Source organism: Strigops habroptila, chromosome 14 (genome assembly GCF_004027225.2).
Source record: "Strigops habroptila isolate Jane chromosome 14, bStrHab1.2.pri, whole genome shotgun sequence".
Classification (NCBI taxonomy): Eukaryota; Metazoa; Chordata; class Aves; order Psittaciformes; family Psittacidae; genus Strigops; species Strigops habroptila.
Genome location: NC_044290.2, coordinates 6,010,586 through 6,032,228, shown reverse-complemented (window position 1 = coordinate 6,032,228; position 21,643 = coordinate 6,010,586). Strand labels below are relative to the sequence as shown.

General features: G+C 51.5%; 1 protein-coding gene across 1 annotated transcript; it reads left to right on the top strand.

The window, feature by feature from the left end:
* Positions 1 to 708: 708 nt before the first annotated feature.
* On the top strand, positions 709 to 20,929 carry CDR2L (cerebellar degeneration related protein 2 like). Its single transcript, XM_030506435.1, has 5 exons — positions 709 to 1,181; positions 13,316 to 13,428; positions 15,116 to 15,264; positions 16,190 to 16,354; positions 18,165 to 20,929. Exons 1-5 carry the CDS (start codon positions 1,103 to 1,105, stop codon positions 19,048 to 19,050), a joined length of 1,392 nt encoding a protein of 463 aa, XP_030362295.1. The 5' UTR covers positions 709 to 1,102; the 3' UTR covers positions 19,051 to 20,929.
* The last annotated feature ends 714 nt before the right edge of the window (positions 20,930 to 21,643 follow it).

Sequence of the window (21,643 nt, the reverse complement as noted above, 5' to 3'; positions counted from 1 at the left end):
CCAAGTCTTTTCTGAACTTGCTTGTGTGTAACAGTCATGTTTCCCTTCAGACCTCTACAAATCCTCATTTCACTTGATTTTAAGCTCCTTTCACCCTTTGGAAAGACACAAGAGCTTGTCCTTGATCAAAAGAAGGGAGAAACCCACATCCAAAGCATTTGTTTCTCATCAGGGTGCAAACTAGAGAGAACACAGAGCAGGAGGAAGGGCTAGGGAAGACACAACGCTAAGATGATGCTATGGGACTGCTGGTATGGGGGTTCTCCTCTCACAGCCCCAGCCAGGGAGATTAGAAACACCCCCACTTGAAAAGCATCCCATACGAACCCACCAAGGCAGAGAAAGCACCAACATCCCCACTGATGGGTCCTGAGACCTGCCCAAAGCCACAGAGAAGCCCATAGCAAGGCCAGGACACCCTCCACATCCCAACCAGCGCCGGAGCAAGCCCTGCTCCCGGCTGACCTCCCCGGGATGCAGGGACCCAGCCGGAGGTATCACTGCAGGAGGGAACAGCAGGGCAGCTCCCTCCTCCCCATCCTGCCAGCCCCAAACCCCGCTCCCTGCAGCCCCAGGCCCGCTGCCCGCGGCAGGGCTGGGCGGAGAGGAGGAGGAGGAGGAGGAGAAGAAGGAGGAGGAGGAGGAGAAGAAGGAGGAGGAGAAGGAGGCTGGTCTCTCCTCGCCTCCCCCTTCCCTGTCGCCGGGTTTCTTTGCAGCATTTCCATGCTAGAGGTCTCCACCGAGCTGCGGAGAGAGGATCTGCCTGGCTGCGCCGGGCCCTCTTCCTTCCTTTGTGCATCCCCCAGCCCCGGGCAAGCCGTGCCCCCCGCCCTGGCCGCCACGTCCCCGCTTCATCCCCTCCGGAGCCTCCCCCGGCCCTGGAGGCAGGAGGAAGCCGCCGGCCCGGGCAGGCAGAGCCGGGGCAGCGGCAAGGCACCGGCTGCCACGTCGTGCCACCCTCTTCCCGGCGCGGGCACCGAGGCCGCATCCCCGCCCGCATCCCTGCATCCCTGCCCGCATCCCTCCCCGCTCCGCTCCGCGGCGGCGGCGGCGGGGTCCCCTTTGGCGGATGCTGCGCGCCTCCCCGGGCCGCTGGTGCTAAATGCTGAGCGCCGACAGGATGGAGGAGTTTCAGAGCGAGGAAGAGGAGCCCTGGTACGACCAGCAGGACCTGGAGCAGGGTAAGGATGGGGACACCCCGCAAGCTGCCAGGGATGGCGGGCTGGGGGGATGCGGAGGCAGAAAAGGGAGCAAATCCCGGGTTCGGGAGGGTGGGATACCTTCTCTCAAGCATCGTATGTGCTTGGCAAAGCCAGCGCCTCATCCTGCGGCGGCATCTCCGTGGAAATCTCATCTCTGCTGCTCCAAATCACTGTCCTGGCTGTGGAAAGTTTAAATCCAATGGATAGAGGCAGGGAGAGCAGGTCTGTCCTGAGCACTGGGGTGGTAAAAAAAACCTGGTGTGTTACATCCACGGGGAAGCTGGTTCCCCAGAAAACTTGCTGCAGGCAGAATCAAAGATGGGTAGTTAGGACATTGCTTTCATGTCAGAGCAGTTGCAGGTAGGGTTAGCACGCACACTAGTTAGGAATTAACACATCAAAAATAATGTGTTGCTATGCTGAAAGCATCTCTCAAAAGCTTTTGCTGGCCAAGCCCAAATCCAAAGGGATCTTCCGCTTCTAAGTCACCTCATTACTTCTGGAGGTTTTTGCAATCAGCCAAAAAGCAGGAGAAATTGGGATGGAGGAAAAGACAAAACCAAGGCCAAGTTTCAAACAGCAAAAATAGCTTTGGGAGAAGATAACATTCACTTGTAGTTTGTTTTGAAGCAGCTGTACCTACATTTGCATTAATTCTATGTAATGCTTATCCCGAGGCTGGGCAGTTGGTGGCTTTGGGTATTTGGGGCATCTATTTTAAATTTCATTTTCCTTATCTTAACATTTTGACTCAACACGCAGTAAGTAAATAACTGGAAGAAGTCCTGCTTAGTGGCAATCGGCCCAGGAGTGAACCAAACTGCTCAGTCAATCCATAGGGAAGGATTCCTCCCTGAATCCAGTACTTCCCCGCTGCGTTGCATTCTAGGTACAGTTACAGATGTGCTTTGGGCTGTCAGCAGGGCCCCGCGGTCCAGCTGCAGTGCCTCTGCCCACCATCGCTCCAGGACATTATGTCATGACTGAAAGTTTACACAACTTCAGCTGCAGGGCAGAGGCCCAGCAAGGAATGAAACCAGCTCCCCAGGGATCGCTGCAGCTGGTTTTCAACCCCCAGTTTATCAGGAAACAGGAAGTATCCATAGCGGGATACTGGGTCCTGGTCTATGGAACAACAGATGAAGCCAGAGCAGAGCACGGAGATGGAGCTATCGGCTGAATAAACAGTGCAGCCTTTGAGTGCTCAGAAATACACATTGCTGGGTGACGTCTTCCCATGGCTCACAAGGGGCCTGGGCACTGCTCCAGGGGCGGGATGCAGGCTGAGGAAGAGCAGAATCATGGATGAATGTAGGGATTGTTGGACAACGTGGGACAGATTGATTTTGAGTGTAACACCGTCCCTGGTGACAGGTTCATGAGTCAGCACTTGCACCTTACAACTGGCTCACAACAATGAAGCCACCTTCCCACTGCAGGCCAGGTTCCTCGCTCTGTCCCGGCAGCGTAATGCAGAATAACTGCCTCCACATGATGGATTGATGCTGGGGACAGACTCCACCTTTGAGCACATCCAGGACTGGAAGAAAACACAGACCCAAAACAAAGCCCAGCGGTGGGATTTGCAGCCTCCTGTACGAACGGGGGCTGCACAGGCTTGCACAAACACAGGAGGAGGGATGAGGAAGCCTTTAACTAAAACCAGCCAACTGGAAAGGTCCTACGGGGTAATTACAACCGTAATTAATTTGCATGATGCACAAAGCATCACGAAGGGCAGTGCTAGACTTTGTCCACATACACTGTGCCTTCGCATTATAGCAGTAGCAGTATCCAGAGGCCTCTGGTGACAGCACAGCTGTGGAGCTGTTGGTTTGGAAAGGGGGGGTGGAAGTAGAGTGCAAGACATCCCATCAGCATGGGCATGGACCAGCATTACTAAGAGGATCAGCATGCCAACAGCCCAGGGTCGCACAGAAACCCACGCCTGGCAGCAGTACCAGGGAAGCAGAGGACAAAAGCAGAGGCTTAGAGACTATTCCTTAGGAGTGAGGGGTGGGCGAAACAAGAAACAGCCTTGGAGCTGTTTCTCTTGGAGCGAGGAGAGCAGAGAAGGTTCTGCTGGGAACCAATTGGTTCCTGGGCCTTTAATCATCATTTCACAGCATCAAATATTTATTACGTTTACATCCAAAACTGTTTGCTAAGCAACAGATGGCTTAACTGGGAGCAACGTGATGACTGTGTCAATTAACCATTTTAGCACCACAGAGGAAATCATACCTCCAGCTCCACTCTGAGTACCTGTTACTTTGCTCCTCATCCTCCAGAGAACTTCTTGTTGAAGTAACTGATTTTTCCAAGAAAATAAACCCAAATCCCTCTTTTCCCCCTGGCTAAAGCACCCACAGTGGTTGACTGCATCCACCACATGCCTTGGAGGCAGCCAGACCTGGTCCCCAGCCTCAAGGCTCCTTCAGTGAAGCTGGTGGCTTTCAGGTTCCTTTACCTGTTTCCTAGTGTGCTGTAAGCCTGTGTGGTTGAAGGCATTGTACCAGGATGCCTGAGGACATAGAAGTAGAGACTCAAATCCCAGCCAAGATACTTAGAAGTAATATGGAAACAGTAGTGGTATCCTCTGAGGTGTTTCATTCTCATGGCGTTCCCTCTGGAAAGGCTTTCTGGTTTGAAGAAAGGGGTAAAAATGGAGCTCTGATTGCTTGGCTTTGCTTATTGCCAGGCTTTCTAAGCATGATCAGGTATCAGTGCTGCTTTGGTTCAGCCACAGCCTCACCTTCCATGAGCTGGGGAATCTGTGCCTCTCAGCGTTAAAGCCAGAATACAGTGATGATGAGCCTTTTCCAGCCGTTGGGAACTGATGATGTGGCTCCAGTTGCATCATACCCTGTGCTCAGAGTATGCAGCCATACACTGAGAGAATGAATGAGCTAAAATTAGAGAGTCTGAGCTGGGGATAAGTGGGGACACCTTTTCTGTTCATCAGAAGCATTTGTGTGCAGAAGGGCTGTGTGCCAACTCAATCACATCTGGATCCAAACAGAGCAGAGACCAGATCCAGCCACTTCCAGCCTTCATCTCCCCCTGCAGCAAGCTCCCAAGAGAAGCCCTTCTCGCAGTCACCCCACTGCATTCCCTGATCTTCCCACTGCCAGCATTCCAGTCTAAGCAGAAGAGCAAGGTGCAGCCCAAGAGAAGGGCTCTTAAGGCCAACCTTATGGTGTCTGGAGCTTAAATACCACCTAAGTGCTGGGGCAATCCCTCCCATGTAAATAAAACAGCCTTACACTGCTCTGAGTTAGCCAGAGGAACAGAGGTATCACAAGAACCAGCACATCACCTCACTGCCACTGCAAGACTGATCATCCTCAGCCATAGAAACTTTTGGGCCAAACCATCTGCAATGCAGGCTTAGGACTTTATAGCTGTAACCTCTAAAGGTCTCCAGATTTAAGGTTCTTATTTTAATTCCTCCTCCTCCTCCTGCCAAGCATCTGATTGCTTGAATGCTAAGAAGGAAAATGACACAAGGTGCTGAGCTTGCACCACTCCCAACTCATCCATATAAAGACACAGGGTCACCAGGCTCCGGTGACATTGATGTGAAGCCAGGGACTCAGTCCTAGCACCCACTAGCACCCATACTTGCATCACCCAGCCTAACCTAGGGTGCTCCATAGAGCTGCAATTCACCATCAGCTTCCCCAGAGGATTCACTGTGCTGGGGAGCAGTTGGTACCCCAAATTCAGTCCCTCATGATGCAGTTATCCCCGCTCAGAGGACAAGCCATGCAGCTCGCCTGTCCTCCAGCAGCACAGCAGTTAATTCGCTGTCCTTTCTTCCCAGTGGCAAGCCAGAAGGACAGAGTTTTGCCTGCAGTAGCTGAGCCACTTACTTATTTAGCAGTGCAGTACAGCAGGTAGCTTATGGAAGTGGAAAGTTTTCAGTGACTAATTGCCGAGCTGCTTGGGAATGACAAGAGGGAATAGAAAAGTCACAGGAGACAAGGAAATAAGATGACAGCTAGGTTAGCCTGAAGAGGGGATGAGAGCCTCCAAATCTGGGAAGGAAAAGCAAAGGAATATAAGAATATATACATGTATGTATGCATTTTACTAGAATAAAAATTCCCCTGTTATGTGAAGACAGCAAGAAATAGGGGCATAAGAGAGCCTCACCCAGCAACTACCAGGATCTCCCTCCTGGTTTCTCACAGAAGCTCCTTTCTCCATCTGCTGAACCCCAGGCACATAATTCCAGCTGTGGGAGGGAGCAGAATTACAGGGACTGCTGGAAAGGGAAAAGGAGAGGCAAAGGAAAAAGAACCCTAACCCCAAACATCATAAATCAGAGCTTTCCATGTCTCCCATCCTGAAACAATCAGCTAACAGTGGAATTTCTCCTTGGCAAGGCCATGCGCGAAGGATTTATGGTCCAAATCCTGAAGGACATTCCCTCCACAGCAGCCCTGAGCCCGAGGGACTGGGAGCCCAGGCACCAGCCGCTAACACCCTGCAATCAGAGGCTTTTCCTCCCATCCCAGCGTTTTCCAACCCTCTTTCTTTCCTCCTGTACCAGCCAGCGCTGGCTGGTGACAGGGGAGATGCACTGACTGTGGGGCAGCCAGGAGCCATGTAGAGCTGTGACAGCACCAGGGTCCGACCCTGCTCCTGCTGAAAGCTGTGCCAGTGCTTATGCTAACACACAGCTCACTCCTGCACACACTCCTCTGCTAAAAGATCTTTCCCAAAGCAGCACAGTGGTATATTCCCACCTCACCTGACTCCAACAGATCTACGTGCTCACACCAAACACACCACGAGGGCTTCCAAAGCTTCTATTTGACCTGCTCAAAAACACATATCTGAGTCAAGAATTCAGGAAAATCTCTCCAATACAAAATACCCCGGAGGAATGAGACAGATGTTACACAACTGCTGGTCTTTCATAGCTGGGCAGTTTAAATTGATTTTAGGTTAGAGTTTGTTCCAGTTTTTTCCATGTATATTTAAAACACAGTTGCAAACCTTCTCTCCAAAAGAAGACAGTTCATTTAATGATTTAAACAGCTTGTTCCTCTGCAGCCTTCTGTGAAGTCCCTCTAAGTTATCCCACGTGCAGTGCAGCTGCCCTGGCACTGCTCAGTTAACTTGTCTCCTCCCTGAAGGATTCAGTCTGAGTGTGAAGTATCCAGGTCCATGCTGACCTCTTCCAGTTATGCAGCTGGAGCAAGGACATTATCACGCCGTGCTCCAAGTTTTCTTGGCCTGCAAGCAAGCGTTGGGTCCTGGGAAGGCACATTGGCCTGGGAGGTGGTGGCTGAGCACTGGGCTCTGCAGGATGAGGCAGAACAAGGGAAGTGCAGCATGTCCCCCTGAGCATCAGTCTTTGCAGCAGAGCTGCTTCAGGGCCTCTGGCTTTGATGTTGGGCTCCTGAAAGAGGCATTGCCCTGCATCCTGCTCAGGACTAGTGATGGACATAAACACCACCATCAAGAATTTCATCATTTCCTTTCCTTGCAAACGCAGGCTGGAAGGCAACAGCACTGCGTTCTTCCTGCATAGCTCCACAAATCCATCACTCACCTGAGCTCAGGACCTCTTCCCACATGGGCAGCATCTCCAGCCGGTACCCACAGCCAGGGTACCAGGTGCTGGGCTGTGTGTGAGCTTAGCACCCAGAGGAAGAGGGCTTCAGAGCATTCCCCAGCAGTGGATGGGAAGGGAGCAGTGGTGGGGCAGCAGCATGCAAGATGATACACTTTAAAGCCAAGCAGAGGGGCTGCTAGAGAAGAGGTGGGCAGGTTTTTGGTGTTGCTGCAGAGGGTCAGGCTGTTTTCTGCATTAGCTGTCACACATGGCTGTGGAAGAAGGATATTCTCTGTACCTACATGCCTCTGGCACATGAGAAGCAGCAGACAGGAGTAACCAGCAGCCGTGGTGCTGGTGGTGGTCTTGGTGCAAGTGGCAGTTGTGCTGGAACTCGGTTGCTCCCTGAGGGACCGAACCACTCGGGATCAGTGGTCCAGCAAGGGCCGATGAGTTGGCTGGCAAAGGCTCGGAGTAGGAGAACACGTTGTGTGAGCACGAGAGCTGACCCGGTTGTGGCAGCCCATTGCTGTGGGCACTGTTCCCTGCCACACGAGCGCACGGACCCGTCCTTCACAGGTCACCTTTGCTCGGGGCTCAGCACATGCACAGTGCTGTGGTGCAGCAGCAGCAGCCAACACGTAAAGTCTCCCTGATGCTCATCCTCCTCGTCCATCCTGAGTCAGTTACAACCTCCTTGCCCACAGAACACACAGGGGAGAGGAGATTGCCACATGGCAGCAATCCACGTCTGTGCCTTTAGCTTTCAAAGAGTCAAAGCTTCTATTCATGGTTCTCTGCACCCCAACATAATTAATTAGTTGGAGCTTTGCTGCCCGGAGGAGGGATACATGCAGGAAAGCACTGGCTGCCTTTCCCTCTCCTCTTTCCTCAGTGCTTCTCCTCAACAACTCCACTTGTATGTATTCATTTAGGACACTTTCTAATCCAGGTGCACTATCAGAGCCTCTGAGATGACTGTTTCAGCCTAACAAGGCAAACGCAAGCACCAAGGCTATTTAGATAAAAGAACAGCAGGGAAAGACGCAGCTGGGGTCCAAACCATGGTCTGATAACACACTCCGTGTTTTCATGCTCTAGCAACTTGGCAAAATGCACATTGATTGCTGTGGGCACAGGGATGGGACTGCTGCGTGTGTGTTTGTATAGACACATGCAGTTTAGAAGCAGAGGTAACCACCCTAGGTCTCAAATGTTAATGTATAGGTGAAGCTTTGGGGCACAGAAAGATAAGAGGGCAGAAAGAAAAGGCAAGTATTAATCAAATAAAAAGCCTGATGACCATCTGTGAATTAAAAGAGCTGATGGAATGGAAATACTGAACAGGACTGAAAAATACAGAAAGCAAGGGAGGGAGCTGCAGGGGCTGACAAGACTGGAGGGCCTCCCTGCAGCACAGTACAGCTGCTGCACCCCTGAGCCCCTTATCAGGCTTTTCACTCCTTGGTGGTGCCACTTTTGCTCAGGGGACCACAGGCAGCACCGAGGGAGCTGCTCTCATTCCACTGTTCTTGCCTTGCCCCCTGCAAACCACATCTCTCCCCTACCAGGGACGACTGCAAAGCCAAACGCAGCTCAGGGGTACGTAACATATTACACAAGAGAAATAAAAGGGAAAGAAAGGAAGAAAAGCAGCAAGCAGGAAATCCAGCAAATCTCATTATCCAACAGAAACGCTCGTGTGACCAACGTCAGCTCAGCCCAGCTACAGCCACAGGTTGAAGGGAGGAGAGGGAGGAGGTGGCTGTGCTACCAGAGACCTCACGCACACCCCTCGCCGGCTCTCACCAGCCCTTCCAGGGGCATCTTTCCCCCTTGCTGCATTGGGCTGCTCTGCAAAGCAAACCCTGCCTTTGCGGTACTCCAAAAAGGCAGGTCCCCTTAAGAAACACACAGAACATCAAGTGCAAAGCTGAACTGGGCAGCAACATTGGAGTTATCCAGTGTAAAAGGGATGGAGAATCCACACCTCAGCAGTAACACTGGTGGCTCTCTGAAAGCTCTGCCTCGCCGTGGGAAACACTATCATCTGTGGAATGGGCACATTGAAAAGGCATTTCCAGGTTGTTTGCAAGATGCTGTCAGATGCCACTGGCTTCCTTGCACCCCAGCACATTCTGTTGCAAAGGCTTAAAAGGGCTAAGTACACAGAATGCCTCCTTCACCTCTCATGGAGCAGCAGTAAGTGATATACAAAAGCTGATCTTCATTGTAATATACCCAGACAGCACAATCCCTTTCAACTAAGAAGAAAAATAAATGAATGGCAAGCACACCCTACCCTAGGATAAACCAGCACAGCATCATTTATTTAGATTTTGAAAGGAATAATTGCACCTACCCTTGACTCTAAGTATTCGTGTGTAATGGAGCAGACAGCAAATGCAATTAAACTAAACGTCAACAGCATTAAACATCAGTTCTTAACTCTCAACCTACCCCATCCATCAGCTAACAAACAACCTAAACTTCTTCCAGACCTCCACACCAGAGCAGTTCCTCCCTGCTCTGAACCAGGTGAATTCATCATCTGCAGTAGCACCATATGCATCATATTCATCATATGCAGGAGCAGCCCTTCCGTGCTTAAGAGGGGACTACAAGTAATTCCTTCATAGATGCTTACCTGAAAAGGACCTGCAAGTACATGCACCATAAACCTCTGCTTTTTGGCACCACAAGTCAAAGGACTTCCATCACCCCCTGCCTGTCTCAGAGGATGGGGACTGGGTTGGTGTAAAGGTTACCATCCCTCTCACCCGTTTTTGGGGCAGCAGCATGTTCTCTCACAGCCTGAACAAATGAATCCCTTGCTGCAAGAGAGGCAATGGGGGAAAGCCCAAAGTGGCTGCTCCAGATGGTGGCTTCCTCCAGAAGCTGTATTTTTGGGGACCATCTGAATAGCCACCAGATCACCACCATGCAGAGAGCAGCCGAAACCTCTTCTGCCTGGCATCAAGCTTGTGCTCCCCTGAAGCCACAACCAGGAGATGCTAGGGGTAAAAAACCCTTCCAAGCATGGTCTGTTCTGCTCAGCAGATGCAGGCCAGCACTGGGATGGCAGGAATGGCTCCAAACCCTCTTTGAGCCTCATTGCAAGTGCCTAGCTCCACAGCAGCCCCATGCAGCGCACATCTGCCTGTGCCAGCATTGCCACAGGATGCTGCCGCGGGGGAATACCCTGCAGCGTGTTTCTCAGCCTCTTTCAGCCATACACAACCTGGTACAGCTTTTGGATCAGGATTTGTTTCCCAGGTTTCCTCAGTGGCACAGAGCTAGCAGAATTATTGCTGAGCTGCTGCTGATCTCGGCAGCTCCAGGACGGCTGCTCCTGCACGTGCTGCCCAGCCATGCTCCCCTCCACCAAGCACTGCTGGCATTCAACTCCCGCTCCCTTCCCACCATATGGTCTCTCTTCTCTTCCCCTCCCTCCTTGCTCAGCGCCTTTCCTGTGGAAGCTTGCAGGGAAATGCAGCCTCCGTCCCTCCCCTCCATTCCATAGGCACAGCTCTTTGTGTGGGGACATGGGGTGTCTCCTTGGCTGGTGTCACTTGTGCTACTGACAGCCAAAGGACTTGGTGCCCAGGACAGTTTGCATCCGCAGCCCTCTCCCAAACAGGATTTGGGCAGCACCAATGCTCCCATCTTTTAAGTTGGATGTTGCCCATTTCAACAACATTCAGCACAGAGGCTGCGGAGGGATCAGGCACATGGAGCACACACGCTGCAGAGTCGCTCCCAACCACTTTATTTCTCCTTCTGCATCGAAGAGAAGGGGGAAGGGAGGCATCAGCATATCTGCTAAATTAGGGCAAGTCGTACAGCGCTGGCTGATGTGGCAGTGGGGAAGCAGAGGAATACAACAAACCATGGAGAAAGCACATTGCTATCCATAGAAAATCCCCAAGCTCCTAAATTGTTCCTTTTCCCCCCAAACTTACTGAAATTTCCCATTCAGCCTCAGGTGTCTGTGGTCTCCAAGGAGAGGAGCTGTGTGCTCCCCCAGCCCCTGCAGAGCCACAATTAGTGCAAAGATCAAGAGGGAGCTGGTCTAAAAGACGACATTAAAGCACTTCCATGCAGCATCCCCACGGTCCCACAGCCTGGGGGAGACCAACAGGTTGGGTTGGACTCAGGCACAAGGGGGTGGATGAGACAGGATTACTGGGGATGCTCGGGCTGTCTGGCAGGCAGAGGGAGTGAATGTATGTGTGTGACAGCAGCTGAGGCAGTTAAAAGACACTAAAAGAACCAATTCCCTCATGTCCTTCCAGCCTGGAGTCTCCCAGGCCCTTACGCTCAAACTGGAAACGAAGAATCAATCTCCTCCTCGGAGCTCAGCCCCGTTCTCTCCTCTTTCCCACCCGTCCCCAAACGCTGCCCATTTTCCCCCACTAAATTATTGCTGACAGAGCCCTTTAAATTACAATGCAGGATCTTGCACTGCCTAATCCACTTAACTCAACCCCAGCTGATTAAATTGGATGCCATATGGTGGGAGAGCACTGGTGTAATCCGCAGGGACGGGGACACACTTGAGTCATTACCTGGAGCGCAGCACAGAGCCCTCTGTGCCGGGGCCCTGCTTGCTGCAAGGGATGTGATTTGCAACATGCTGGTCTCCAGCAACAACACCAGTTCTGGCAAAGGTGGTGGTGCCATTAAAATACAGCCCCAAGCAGCTTAAAGGCACACATTGTCCTCCCTCTCTGGTGGCATCTGGCTGTTCCCTGTCCCCAGCTGGTGTAGCAAACACTCAACCTCCCAAGGGCACTTTGGAAACAGGAGAAATTTAGTGCTTGGTAGAAGAAAATAGGTGGAAAAGTCCATGGGGAAACGTGCCAATGTCTTGATTGCATTGATAGCTGCGACCCTCAGACCAGGTCCCTGTGCAACGATGGGGATTATAATTAAGAAGGTCACAGCCTAGAATAACACCCTGCAATGCGGGCCACAGCTGGAGAGCACATGCCCATGGTGGAGGGGAGATTCCGGGCACACTGAGCAGCTGCTGGCTGGAGCACATCTGGGAGCCAGCCCTCCCGCACCCCTGGAGCTGCATGGAAAGGAACATGGGCATCACCCAAACTAGTAACACACCAGCACTTCCAACAGTGCAGTGTTATCCATCAGGAAAGCCCCATCCCAAACACTGAGAGCACTAACAACACTCGTCCCAGCAAGGACTCGTGTCCAAGAGGTCAGTGTGAGCCTCAGTTTGTGATGTGCCATTTGAAGTGTGAGAGATCAGTGATTTCCCATGCTCGGAATACATTCTAAGCATCCTGATCCCCTTTTTTCTTGCCTTAGTGACCAAATATCCCTCTTTCCTAAAGAACTACACGGCCAAATTAACCCCCAGAAGAAATCACAGCTGCTTTTAGCCATGGCAGAGCCTTTACAAAACGCAATTAGCTGCAAACTAGAGAGGAGCACTGATGGGCTGAGAAAATGCCAGGGCAGGAGACCCAGGTCCCCTCACACACTGCAGGATTGCCACTCCTTAAGTATCTAAAACTGCATAATAACCATACCAGAGAGAGAAACACACACCAGGACCTTTTACCTTACCTTTTTGGAGGTCAGATTTTCAGGCTGCCACTGTAAGACCTAGAAACTCACCTCTAAAAGAACCAGGAAAACCAGAAACCCACATGCTCATCGGTTTAGGCTTTAAAAAGACAAGCAATTTCTGTGAGAGCAAAGGGATGTTATCAGAGCCAGCTGAGCCATCCCAGGCCCACAAACAGCATCACCTGATGTGCTCACGCTTTGGCCAAAGGACTCACAAGGTCTTGAGGCTTTTTCTTTACCCAGGAGACAGCAAACCCAGTGTTTTAAGCTGACTACATTGTCATCTATTTGCCCCTGCACTTCTCCTAGGTCCAACTATTTCAGCAGCTTCCAAAGGGTGTTTAGAGGTGGCAGGGAGCAACATAAAGTGGTTTGTCCTCACCCTGGAGCTGCCCCAAGGAAAGAGCCCCAGCCCCAGCACAGCACTGCCCAAGCAGCGGGAGATGCTGCCAGCCCTTGGGGCCACACTTGGTTGTGTTGCTCATGTCAGTCTATTAGCAGCGATGGATGGAGGCTGAGGGCAAAGGCAAGGCACTCCCTTCATTAGAGATAATAGCAGCATTTACAGAGCATCCCCAAGGCTCTCATTCTGATAAGTGCTGAGTCCGTTTCAGCCCTACAGGATTTGGTGATATGGAGGATGGAGGTGCTGAGCACCTGCAACAGTCAAGCCCCATGGGCCTGACCCTGGCTATGCAGTGTGCAGTGCAGAAGGGTTATGCAGCCAGCCAAGCACCAAATCATAGCATGAAAGATGTCCTGATCTCAGCCTCCCCTTGCTCCTGCAGCCCAGGATGACAGAGGCCAGATCCTGTCTGTCCCATAAGCATGCATCCGTGTCAAAACTTGCCTATAAAATCAATATCATGCAAAGCATTCCTGTGTCTGATGTGGTGGCATTTGAGGAGCCACAGGAACTGCAGCAGCTTTGTCCCATCTTGCTTTCCAGACTTGCATTTGGCCGCAGAGCTGGGGAAGACGCTGCTGGAGCGTAACAAGGAGCTGGAGGACTCCCTGCAGCAGATGTATGCCACCAACGAGGAGCAAGTGCAGGAAATCGAGGTAGGGACACAGTCGGGATAGGGGTGGGGATGGAGCTGCTCAGCCACTGCTGTCACCTAAGGGTGGTGGTGGGGAAGGGGCTCTTCCACTGATGCCAACAGCTCAGATGCCAGTAGAAAGGATGTGCCAAAGGGCATGGGAGTTAAAAGTATCTTCTCTATGTGCCTGAAGTGGGATGGATTAAGGTCTGGTTGAGCTCATCCCAGCCCTGGAGAGGGTCCCTTTCCTCCCCTAACTGGTATTTCCCCAATTCACACATCCCCACCCCCTGCCCAGATGTGCACACCAGATTTTGGCACCAGGTTGCATCTGGGTCACGTCTGGCCTTTCCCTGCCCATCCACCAGCCTCCACACTCCTTTCCCTTTGCTCTGCTGCAGCTTTCCCTTCATTCCAGTTATTCATAATCACGTTTGTTCCCAGCTGGCCCCTGGGCACCCCCATAACACAGCCCCTTTTGTTAGAGGCATAAAATAGCTCTTTCTGCAGGAGCTGCAATCTAAACCAGTGTTTCAAGCATCCTTTGGGGTCAGGGCAGTATTTCTAAGAGCCCATAGAAGTGATCTTAGAGGCTTAAACCTGCTGTGCCAAGAGGTTTTTCATCCACTGGAAAACTTCTAGGGATCTGTGAGTTAAAAAAGCTTGGAACCCCCCTGATTTAAAAGGACACAGGGCAGGGCTGTGAGCTGGGGCTGTTCAGCCTGGAGAAGAGAAGCTGCGTGGAGACCTCAGAGCAGCTTCCAGTGTCTGAAGGGGGCTACAAGGATGCTGGAGAGGGACCTTCATCAGGGACTGTAGCAATAGGACAAGGGGTGATGGGTTCAAACTTAAACAGGGGAAGTTCAGGTTAGATATGAGGAAGAAGTTCTTCCCTGTGAGGGTGCTGAGGCACTGGCACAGGGTGCCCAGAGAAGAGATAAATGCTCCATCCCTGGCAGTGTTCCAGGCCAGGTTGGACATAGCCTTGGGTGACATGGTCTAGTGTGAGGTGTCCCTGCCCATGGCAGGGGGTTGGAACTGGATGATCTTAAGGTCCTTTCCAACCCAAACCATTCTCTGATTCTATGATAAGAGCAGCACAGGGTGGCTGCAGGGATCTGACAGCTGATGCCTGAGGACACTGGTGGATGGATTTAGCCATCTCTTCAGCAGCCCTTCAGGAGCATGTTCACTGTAGGATTTGGGATCTGGTCCTGGCGAAGAGTGATGCCCAGTCTTTGCAGGAGGAAAGCTTGCAGTGGCAGGCTCACAGCAAAGGCTCTGCACACACACCGGAGCTGCAGGTCTCCTCACATTTCACAGGCTCAGAGCTTTCGCCTGAATTCCCAAGGAATTGCAGCTCCTGCAATCAATCTGTCAGACAATCCAGCAACCAACCGGCCACGTTCAGTCAACTGCAGTGAAGGGTCATGGTCCCAGGGGTATCAGCTTTCTGTGGGTACTGGGAATAAAAGAGCAGCTGAACAGAGATTGAGGTTAGTGCCCTTCACAGAGGGCAGGGGAAGTTCAATCTTGTTTTAGACACAGAACTGCTCACAGTGAGCAGGGGGTATGAATATTTCAACCAGGCAGAGGATAAATCAGCCACAGAACACACTATTAGAGGGAGCAAGGGCTGTAGGGGTTTCTGGCTGGGAAACAACCCGGATTTGGGATGTGGAGTGTTTCTCTTTGGCTTTTTCCTGCAGTACCTGACCAAGCAACTGGAGACGTTGCGGCAGATGAACGAACAGCATGCAAAAGTCTATGAGCAGCTGGACCTGACAGCACGGGACCTGGAGCTAGCTAACCAGAAGCTCGTGCTGGAAAGCAAGACATCCCAACAGAAGATACAGTGGTACAGCCTCCCCTCCTCCCTCTGCAGCAATGCTTGTGCCCAAAAGACCTTCATCTCCCCTTTTCCCTGCCCCAAAGTGCAGCGTGTCCTTGCTATTGAAGCCATTCTCTTATCAGTCAGGTTTTGCAGCTATTTACAACACAAGCTTGTTGCACTGATGCTGTTTAGCAGAGGTCAACCACAGCACAGACACCCCTGGGACAAGGGCTGGATAAAGGAGTGTCTGAAGCTGCCAGGAGGGAGCCATGGCAGCCTCTCCTCTGATGTGTTTCCTTGAAGAAGAGGCACATAATGATATCAGGGAGGTCCCCAGCACACAGCCCGGCAGCAACACTAGGCACAGATCCAGCATCTAATGAAACCCTGGCTAGTCCATGCTGAAACACCAGTTTATCAATAATACTTCTTTCCTAAAACAAGCCCATACTCAAGGTCATCCCTGGAAACAATAGACTAAGCCATGTCCTTGCAATGCAGCATCTTTTGCAGACGACTGTGCTGAGAGGGAGTTTTACAAACTGCATTCACAGCCAGAACACAACTAAATCTCTGCTTGGTCTCTCTGTGTTTATCTCTACATGATACACAAGAGGAAGAGAGTAAATTGCTTTTACTGCAGAGATATTCCAGGATAGTGCTTATGTTCCACAGGTGACTTTAGCCAACTGATTTGAGGACAGAGGGTCTCAATATCCCTTGCCACTGTAGAAAAAGGTGGGGGATTACAGCAAACACCCCCATTCAAGTGAGATCACACAGAGAAAGACCAACCACTGCCATGAACACCAAGCACTATCATGCTCCCAGCCCACATGCTAGAAAATGGAAGCATCTCCCCTAGACTGGCTTTCTCTATAGGGAAAACACACCTTTCAAGGACCTGCAGTGCCCAATTCCTCACTCGTGCCCCCTCCTCTCTCTGTAGCTTGACAGAAACAATCGAGGGGCTGCAGAACCAAGTGGAGGAGCTGCAGAAGCAGGTGGAGGAGATGAGGAGCCTGGAGCAGCTCCGCATTCGACGGGAGAAGAGGGAGCGGCGCCGAACCATCCACACCTTCCCCTGCCTTAAGGAGCTGTGCTCCAGCCCCAGGTATGGACCCCTGCCTATAGCAACCCCTCCAACCTTCTCCCCCACCTCCTCTGCCTGTGGACAGGGGATGCAGTGGGTTAGATCCTCTGGGGGTGCACAAAACCCCACATGCACCCCTCCAGGCCTCAGAACCTCAGTGCTGGAGGTGAAGGAAGAAATTCCCTCTCTCCTCCCTGCCTGTCTATGCGGGTGGCAAAGCAGAGCCTTCATGATCGCAGCATCAGTGATGCCTCGAATGGGGAGATAGAAGCTCTTTCAAAGAGGGCAATAGCTAGGTAGGAGGACCTGGATGCCTCACGCAGCTGCACTGAGCCAGGCTGCAGGGGACAGGCATTGCCTGGAGGGGCTGGGACTCTCCTGGCACGTTGGCAAGGAGCTGTGTGGGAACAGACACCAGACAAGGACACATTGCTTTAGCTCCAGGTAGCTCAAAGCAGCCTCTCCTCATACAGCCCATTCAGTAATGCATCATGTGAAGAGGACCCTTACCTCGAGCTGCCTACACAGCTTCCCTTCCCACACCAGCACAGCCCATTTGCCCTTTGCAGCTCCCCCCCAGCACAGAACCAGCACCTCTGGCTCACTAAAACCAGTTGAGATGGTGCATTTTGTCCTGTGTGACTTCGGTATCCCCCCAGGAGCACCAGTCACACACCAAGATACACCATGTGCTGCCAAGTGCTGTACAGACACCTTCAGCACTATTGCACACTTGATCCTCCTTAAAACCCACGCACTGTGTTCATTCACTGACCTCGTGAGGGCATTTCTTGCTCAGCTCTGTCCACAATAGAGGCTTCTTTAAATAGATAAGCAATCGATAAACTTTGTTACTGACAGCATCCTCTGCCAGAGGATATGAACAAAAGAAACTCCTACTGCAGCAGCAATGGGGCTGTTTATGAGGCCATAATCTAACCCCCAGCAAAATCCACTTAATGTCTCTGTGGTTCTTTCCCCCCCCAGTTCCCAAGTCCCACTACACCCCAGTGCCTCAGGACCTCAGTTCAGTTGCAGCTCTGCAGTTGGCTCTGAAGGTCAGGCTGCCCTTCCATAACTTGGGAATCTGTTCAATACCCCGCGCCACCAGTCCTGCCTCCCAGGGGAGGCCACGGTGCTTGCTCTTCTCCAATCTGTTCTAACCACATAGGATGCCACGGGCACTTCACTGAGGAGGAGGAGAAGCTGAGGGAAGGGGGAAGTGCTTGTTACCACTCCCCAGGCAACAAAGAAGGGGCAACTCAACCATGTCTAAAGCCTCTACCTGCCTCCTTTGCTGTTTGAATCCTCTCCCACGCTCTCTGGAGCACCTCCCAGACACAGGACAGCAGAGCCTGCACGTCTGGGTTTTGGCTAGTTGGGGTTTGGGGTTGTTGGCTGATGCAGCGAGTAGTTGGTGAACTCCATGCAGTGAGTAGCTGATGAACTGCAGCAGGAAACACTGAAAGCCTCCTACTTTCAGCTCAGACTGGTGGAACTTGAACGCTCATTGTTGCTTCATGGCAACATTGGTGGCTTGTCTGTTAACCAGATGAGTCTTCTACCTTTTAGGGTTTCATTTCCCTCCTGTCTTGGATCACTGCTATCAAATGAGACTGCAGGTTCTCTGGGACAGAGACTGGTCTCTGTGTGCAGAAGGGCCTCAGCCACGTCTTTTGGTCTCCTGGCACATGGAAGAGGCATATCTCACTCCATGAGCTCAGGTTTGCTCTGGGCATCAGTGGAATCACTTAATGACAATAGGACACAAGGAGTCCCTCACAGACTGTCACTTGGTCAGACACTGTCAAGGGTCTTTCTTCCCTTTCAGGTATGAGGACGCATTCCAGATCCACAGCTCTTCCACAGAGTTCAACCAGAAGCCACTGGAGAGGGAGAACGAACGTCTCCAAGCCATGGTGAACTCCCTCAGGTCCCAAGTCAACCAGGAGAAGCAGCGGAAGGAGAGGGTTGAGCGAGAATACACCTCTGTTATCCAGGAGTACTCGGACCTGGAGCAGCGGGTGTGCGAGATGGAGAACTGCAAACTGCGCATCAAGGAACTGGAAGCAGAGCTCCTGGAGCTACAACAGATGAAACAAGTCAAGAAGTATTTGCTCAGCAGAGAAGACAACTTATCCGAGGCCCTCCTCGAGCCGCTGAATAACGCCCCAGAAGCCGACTACATCGACCTCTCCGAGGAGGAAGGAGGAAAAAGTCATGGGCCATCCATGACACCTTCCCCAAACCACCCTGTCCGGAAGAGCTGCAGTGACACTGCCCTCAACGCCATCGTCACCAAGGATGCCGTGAGCAGGCACGAGGGCAACTACACGCTGCACGCCAACAACGTGCGCAAGAGGGGCATGTCCATCCTGAGGGAGGTGGATGAGCAGTACCATGCCTTGCTGGAGAAGTATGAAGAGCTCCTGAGCAAATGCCGGCAGCACAAGGACAGTGTGCGCCACACAGGGGTCCAAACGTCCCGCCCCATCTCCCGCGACAGCTCCTTCAGAGACTTCCGAGGAGAGGGACATGAGTTGGAAGAGCGGAAAACCATGGAGAAGACCATCAGCAAACACGTGGAGGCTGTGGACAAGCGGCTGGAGCAGAGCCAGCCCGAGTACAAGGCTCTCTTTAAGGAGATCTTCTCCCGCATCCAGAAAACAAAAGCAGACATCAACGCCACAAAGGTGAAAAACAAGAGCAGCAAATGAGCCCTGCCTCTCTGCAACTCCCATGTGCAATCGCAACAGCCACGTCTTCTCTTCAAGCCCCAGGAAACGCCACGTGGCCCCTCTGCTTTGAAGGTTTGAGAGGTCTACAAGCAAGACAACGTCACAGAGACTCCATTCTCTTTATGGAAGCTCTGGACAACTCGTTGGGACAATTGTACATTGTAGTTAGAGGATTCCAGAAACCGTACGATGGATCTCTGCATGAGTTACTGCCGCTGCCAGACATCACAACAGCAAACCACACCACAAAGAACACGGATCACCTCCTCCACCCTTTCCAGCTTGTCTTACAGCCCAGTTATCTGCAAGCAAAAGCCTGGATGTCCTCCAGCATCCTGCCACAGCTGGAGCCTTTCAAAGTCAAACCAAAAGCCATCAGAACCCCAGGGGCTGCTGCAGCACACTGGCCCAATTTGGTTTTATGGCTAAGAACCTATGCTTGTACCCAAGAGAGTTCCGTCTACGCCTTCCCCTTCCCCAAAGGGCAGTATGTTCTTGCTATTGAAGCCATTTCTCTTACCAGTCAGGTTTTTCAGCTATTTTACAATGCAAGCTCATTGCAACTGGAAAAACTTGAAGAGAAACAGATGATTGTTCTGTCTTCATCAGCGTCGCGTAGTGTTTCGGTCCATACCCTCCAGACTTTGTAGGCACATGGGATTTCCTCGCTTTACATCTGCCCCCCCTATTTCAGCCCAGGTGAAGCACTGTGCCTGGTAGGAACTTGATGACCAGGGCTCTCCCATAAGCTAGACGAGAAGTGCTATTACAGTATCACAGACACGCTTTCATCCCATGGTCTGGGTAGCAGCCCTCTGTGCTGTGCTCTTCAAGAGGCTGCCATTGCCCCGTTGTAGCAAACTCCTTAAACACAGCTTGCATGGGCTTGCAGAACTGACCACCAGTGACTCGCATGCAAGCAGAAGGATAAAGCATCTCCCAGCGCCAGGAGCTCTGGTCCTGGCAGTAGCACTGACCACACGTTATCCCCCCACTTTTGCTCTGAACATCTCCCCAGTCGAGAGGACACATTTCAGGGTTTCTGCTGAAAATCACCTTTCTTGGCTGAGATCCTGTCTCCAAAGGTTGTCACCTCTCATGTTCACTTCCCAGCACTGAAATCTCCTCACTTTTGCTTCCACAGACATGCAAACACACAGCCAAAAGGCCACTGCAAGTCTCAGGAATCACCAGTTTCCATCGTTCACGAACCTTGTATGGTCAGACACATGTTTTAGGCAGAGAAGCAGCATTTCATTACAGCTTAGTCAACACCCTGAGCATAGAGCCACAAAAATGAAGCAGTTCAGTGTAAGCTACCTATTCTGTACCTGCCTGGAGAAGCTCCAGGCAAGATTTGGTTCTGTTTTCACCAGCTTACATCCCAAAACCTTGGGTGAATGGTTGGGAATTCTGCAACCCTGCCATGAATAAATGAGCACGCAGCTTTGGAGCGGGAAAGACTCTTAAAATGTAATTATCCTCCAGTCTAGGGCCTTGATGTTATGAGGAGCCACTTTCCTTTCACTCCCCATGGAAAGAATGCAAAAATACCCCCCAAAACACATTCTTGTGTTAAAGTGAGGACCACGGAGGTAAGTTGGCAGGAGTGCAATGCCCAAACCATGCCCGCTCCGGAGGTCTCCTCCTCAATCCACCCTCCACCATCCACTCTGCTCTTCCACGCTCTGCATTTTCAGGTGCCCCATGGCCCCAAACTCGAGAAGCATCAGGAGCCGCACGCACGACCGTGGCTGCCAGCTCTGTAACAGTATGGAGAACCTTCATGCCTTATTTATTTATAATGGAAAGCAGTTGTCTAATAAAAGAAAACAAATAAAACTGAACAACAGCAGCAGCAGAAGCAGCGGTGGTGATTTTCTCAGAGCATCCATCCATTAAAGCCATTGTTTGTAGCAGGGTATGGCTGAAGCAGTGATGGTTTAAGCTGACCCTGCAGTCCTTTGGTTGCTGCAGAGGTGTGGGAAGAGGATCACCTTCTCTTCTTTAAGCAATCCCACATGAATCAGCATCCCAGTGTACACACAGTCTATTTTCCAAAGCTTTATTCTCTTCTCGAATAAAAAGGAACGCTGGTGTTCTCAAAGCCAAGACCTTCTTTACGGCTCTTTTAAGAGCAGCAGAAGAGTTATTTCCTGGATTTACATGTACAATTTGGGTCAAGATAATGCTTGAGGCTTCCCTGCAGAAAGCAGAGCGAATACACCAAACTATACTGCTGCATTATTTATATAACATATATTCTGTGCACTTGGACCACTAACATTTGCCACATGACAGAAACCCCCATTTGCCAGCTCGGAAGCCTCTGTAAACCCACACCATTTCAAAGCTGGCAATTCAGATGCTATTTTTGTTTAGGTCTTTCTTGAAAGCCCCAAATCCAAAGCTGACTGATGGGAGTAACGTGGCATTAGAATTTGGCTGCACAAAGGACCAGCTGCTGTATATCAGCAGCTTGTTCAGCTGAGGGCATTTTCCTCTGCATCCAAAAATATTAGTGGCCATATATACACGTCCTGATGACTGTGTGAGTCAGAGTCACTTGATT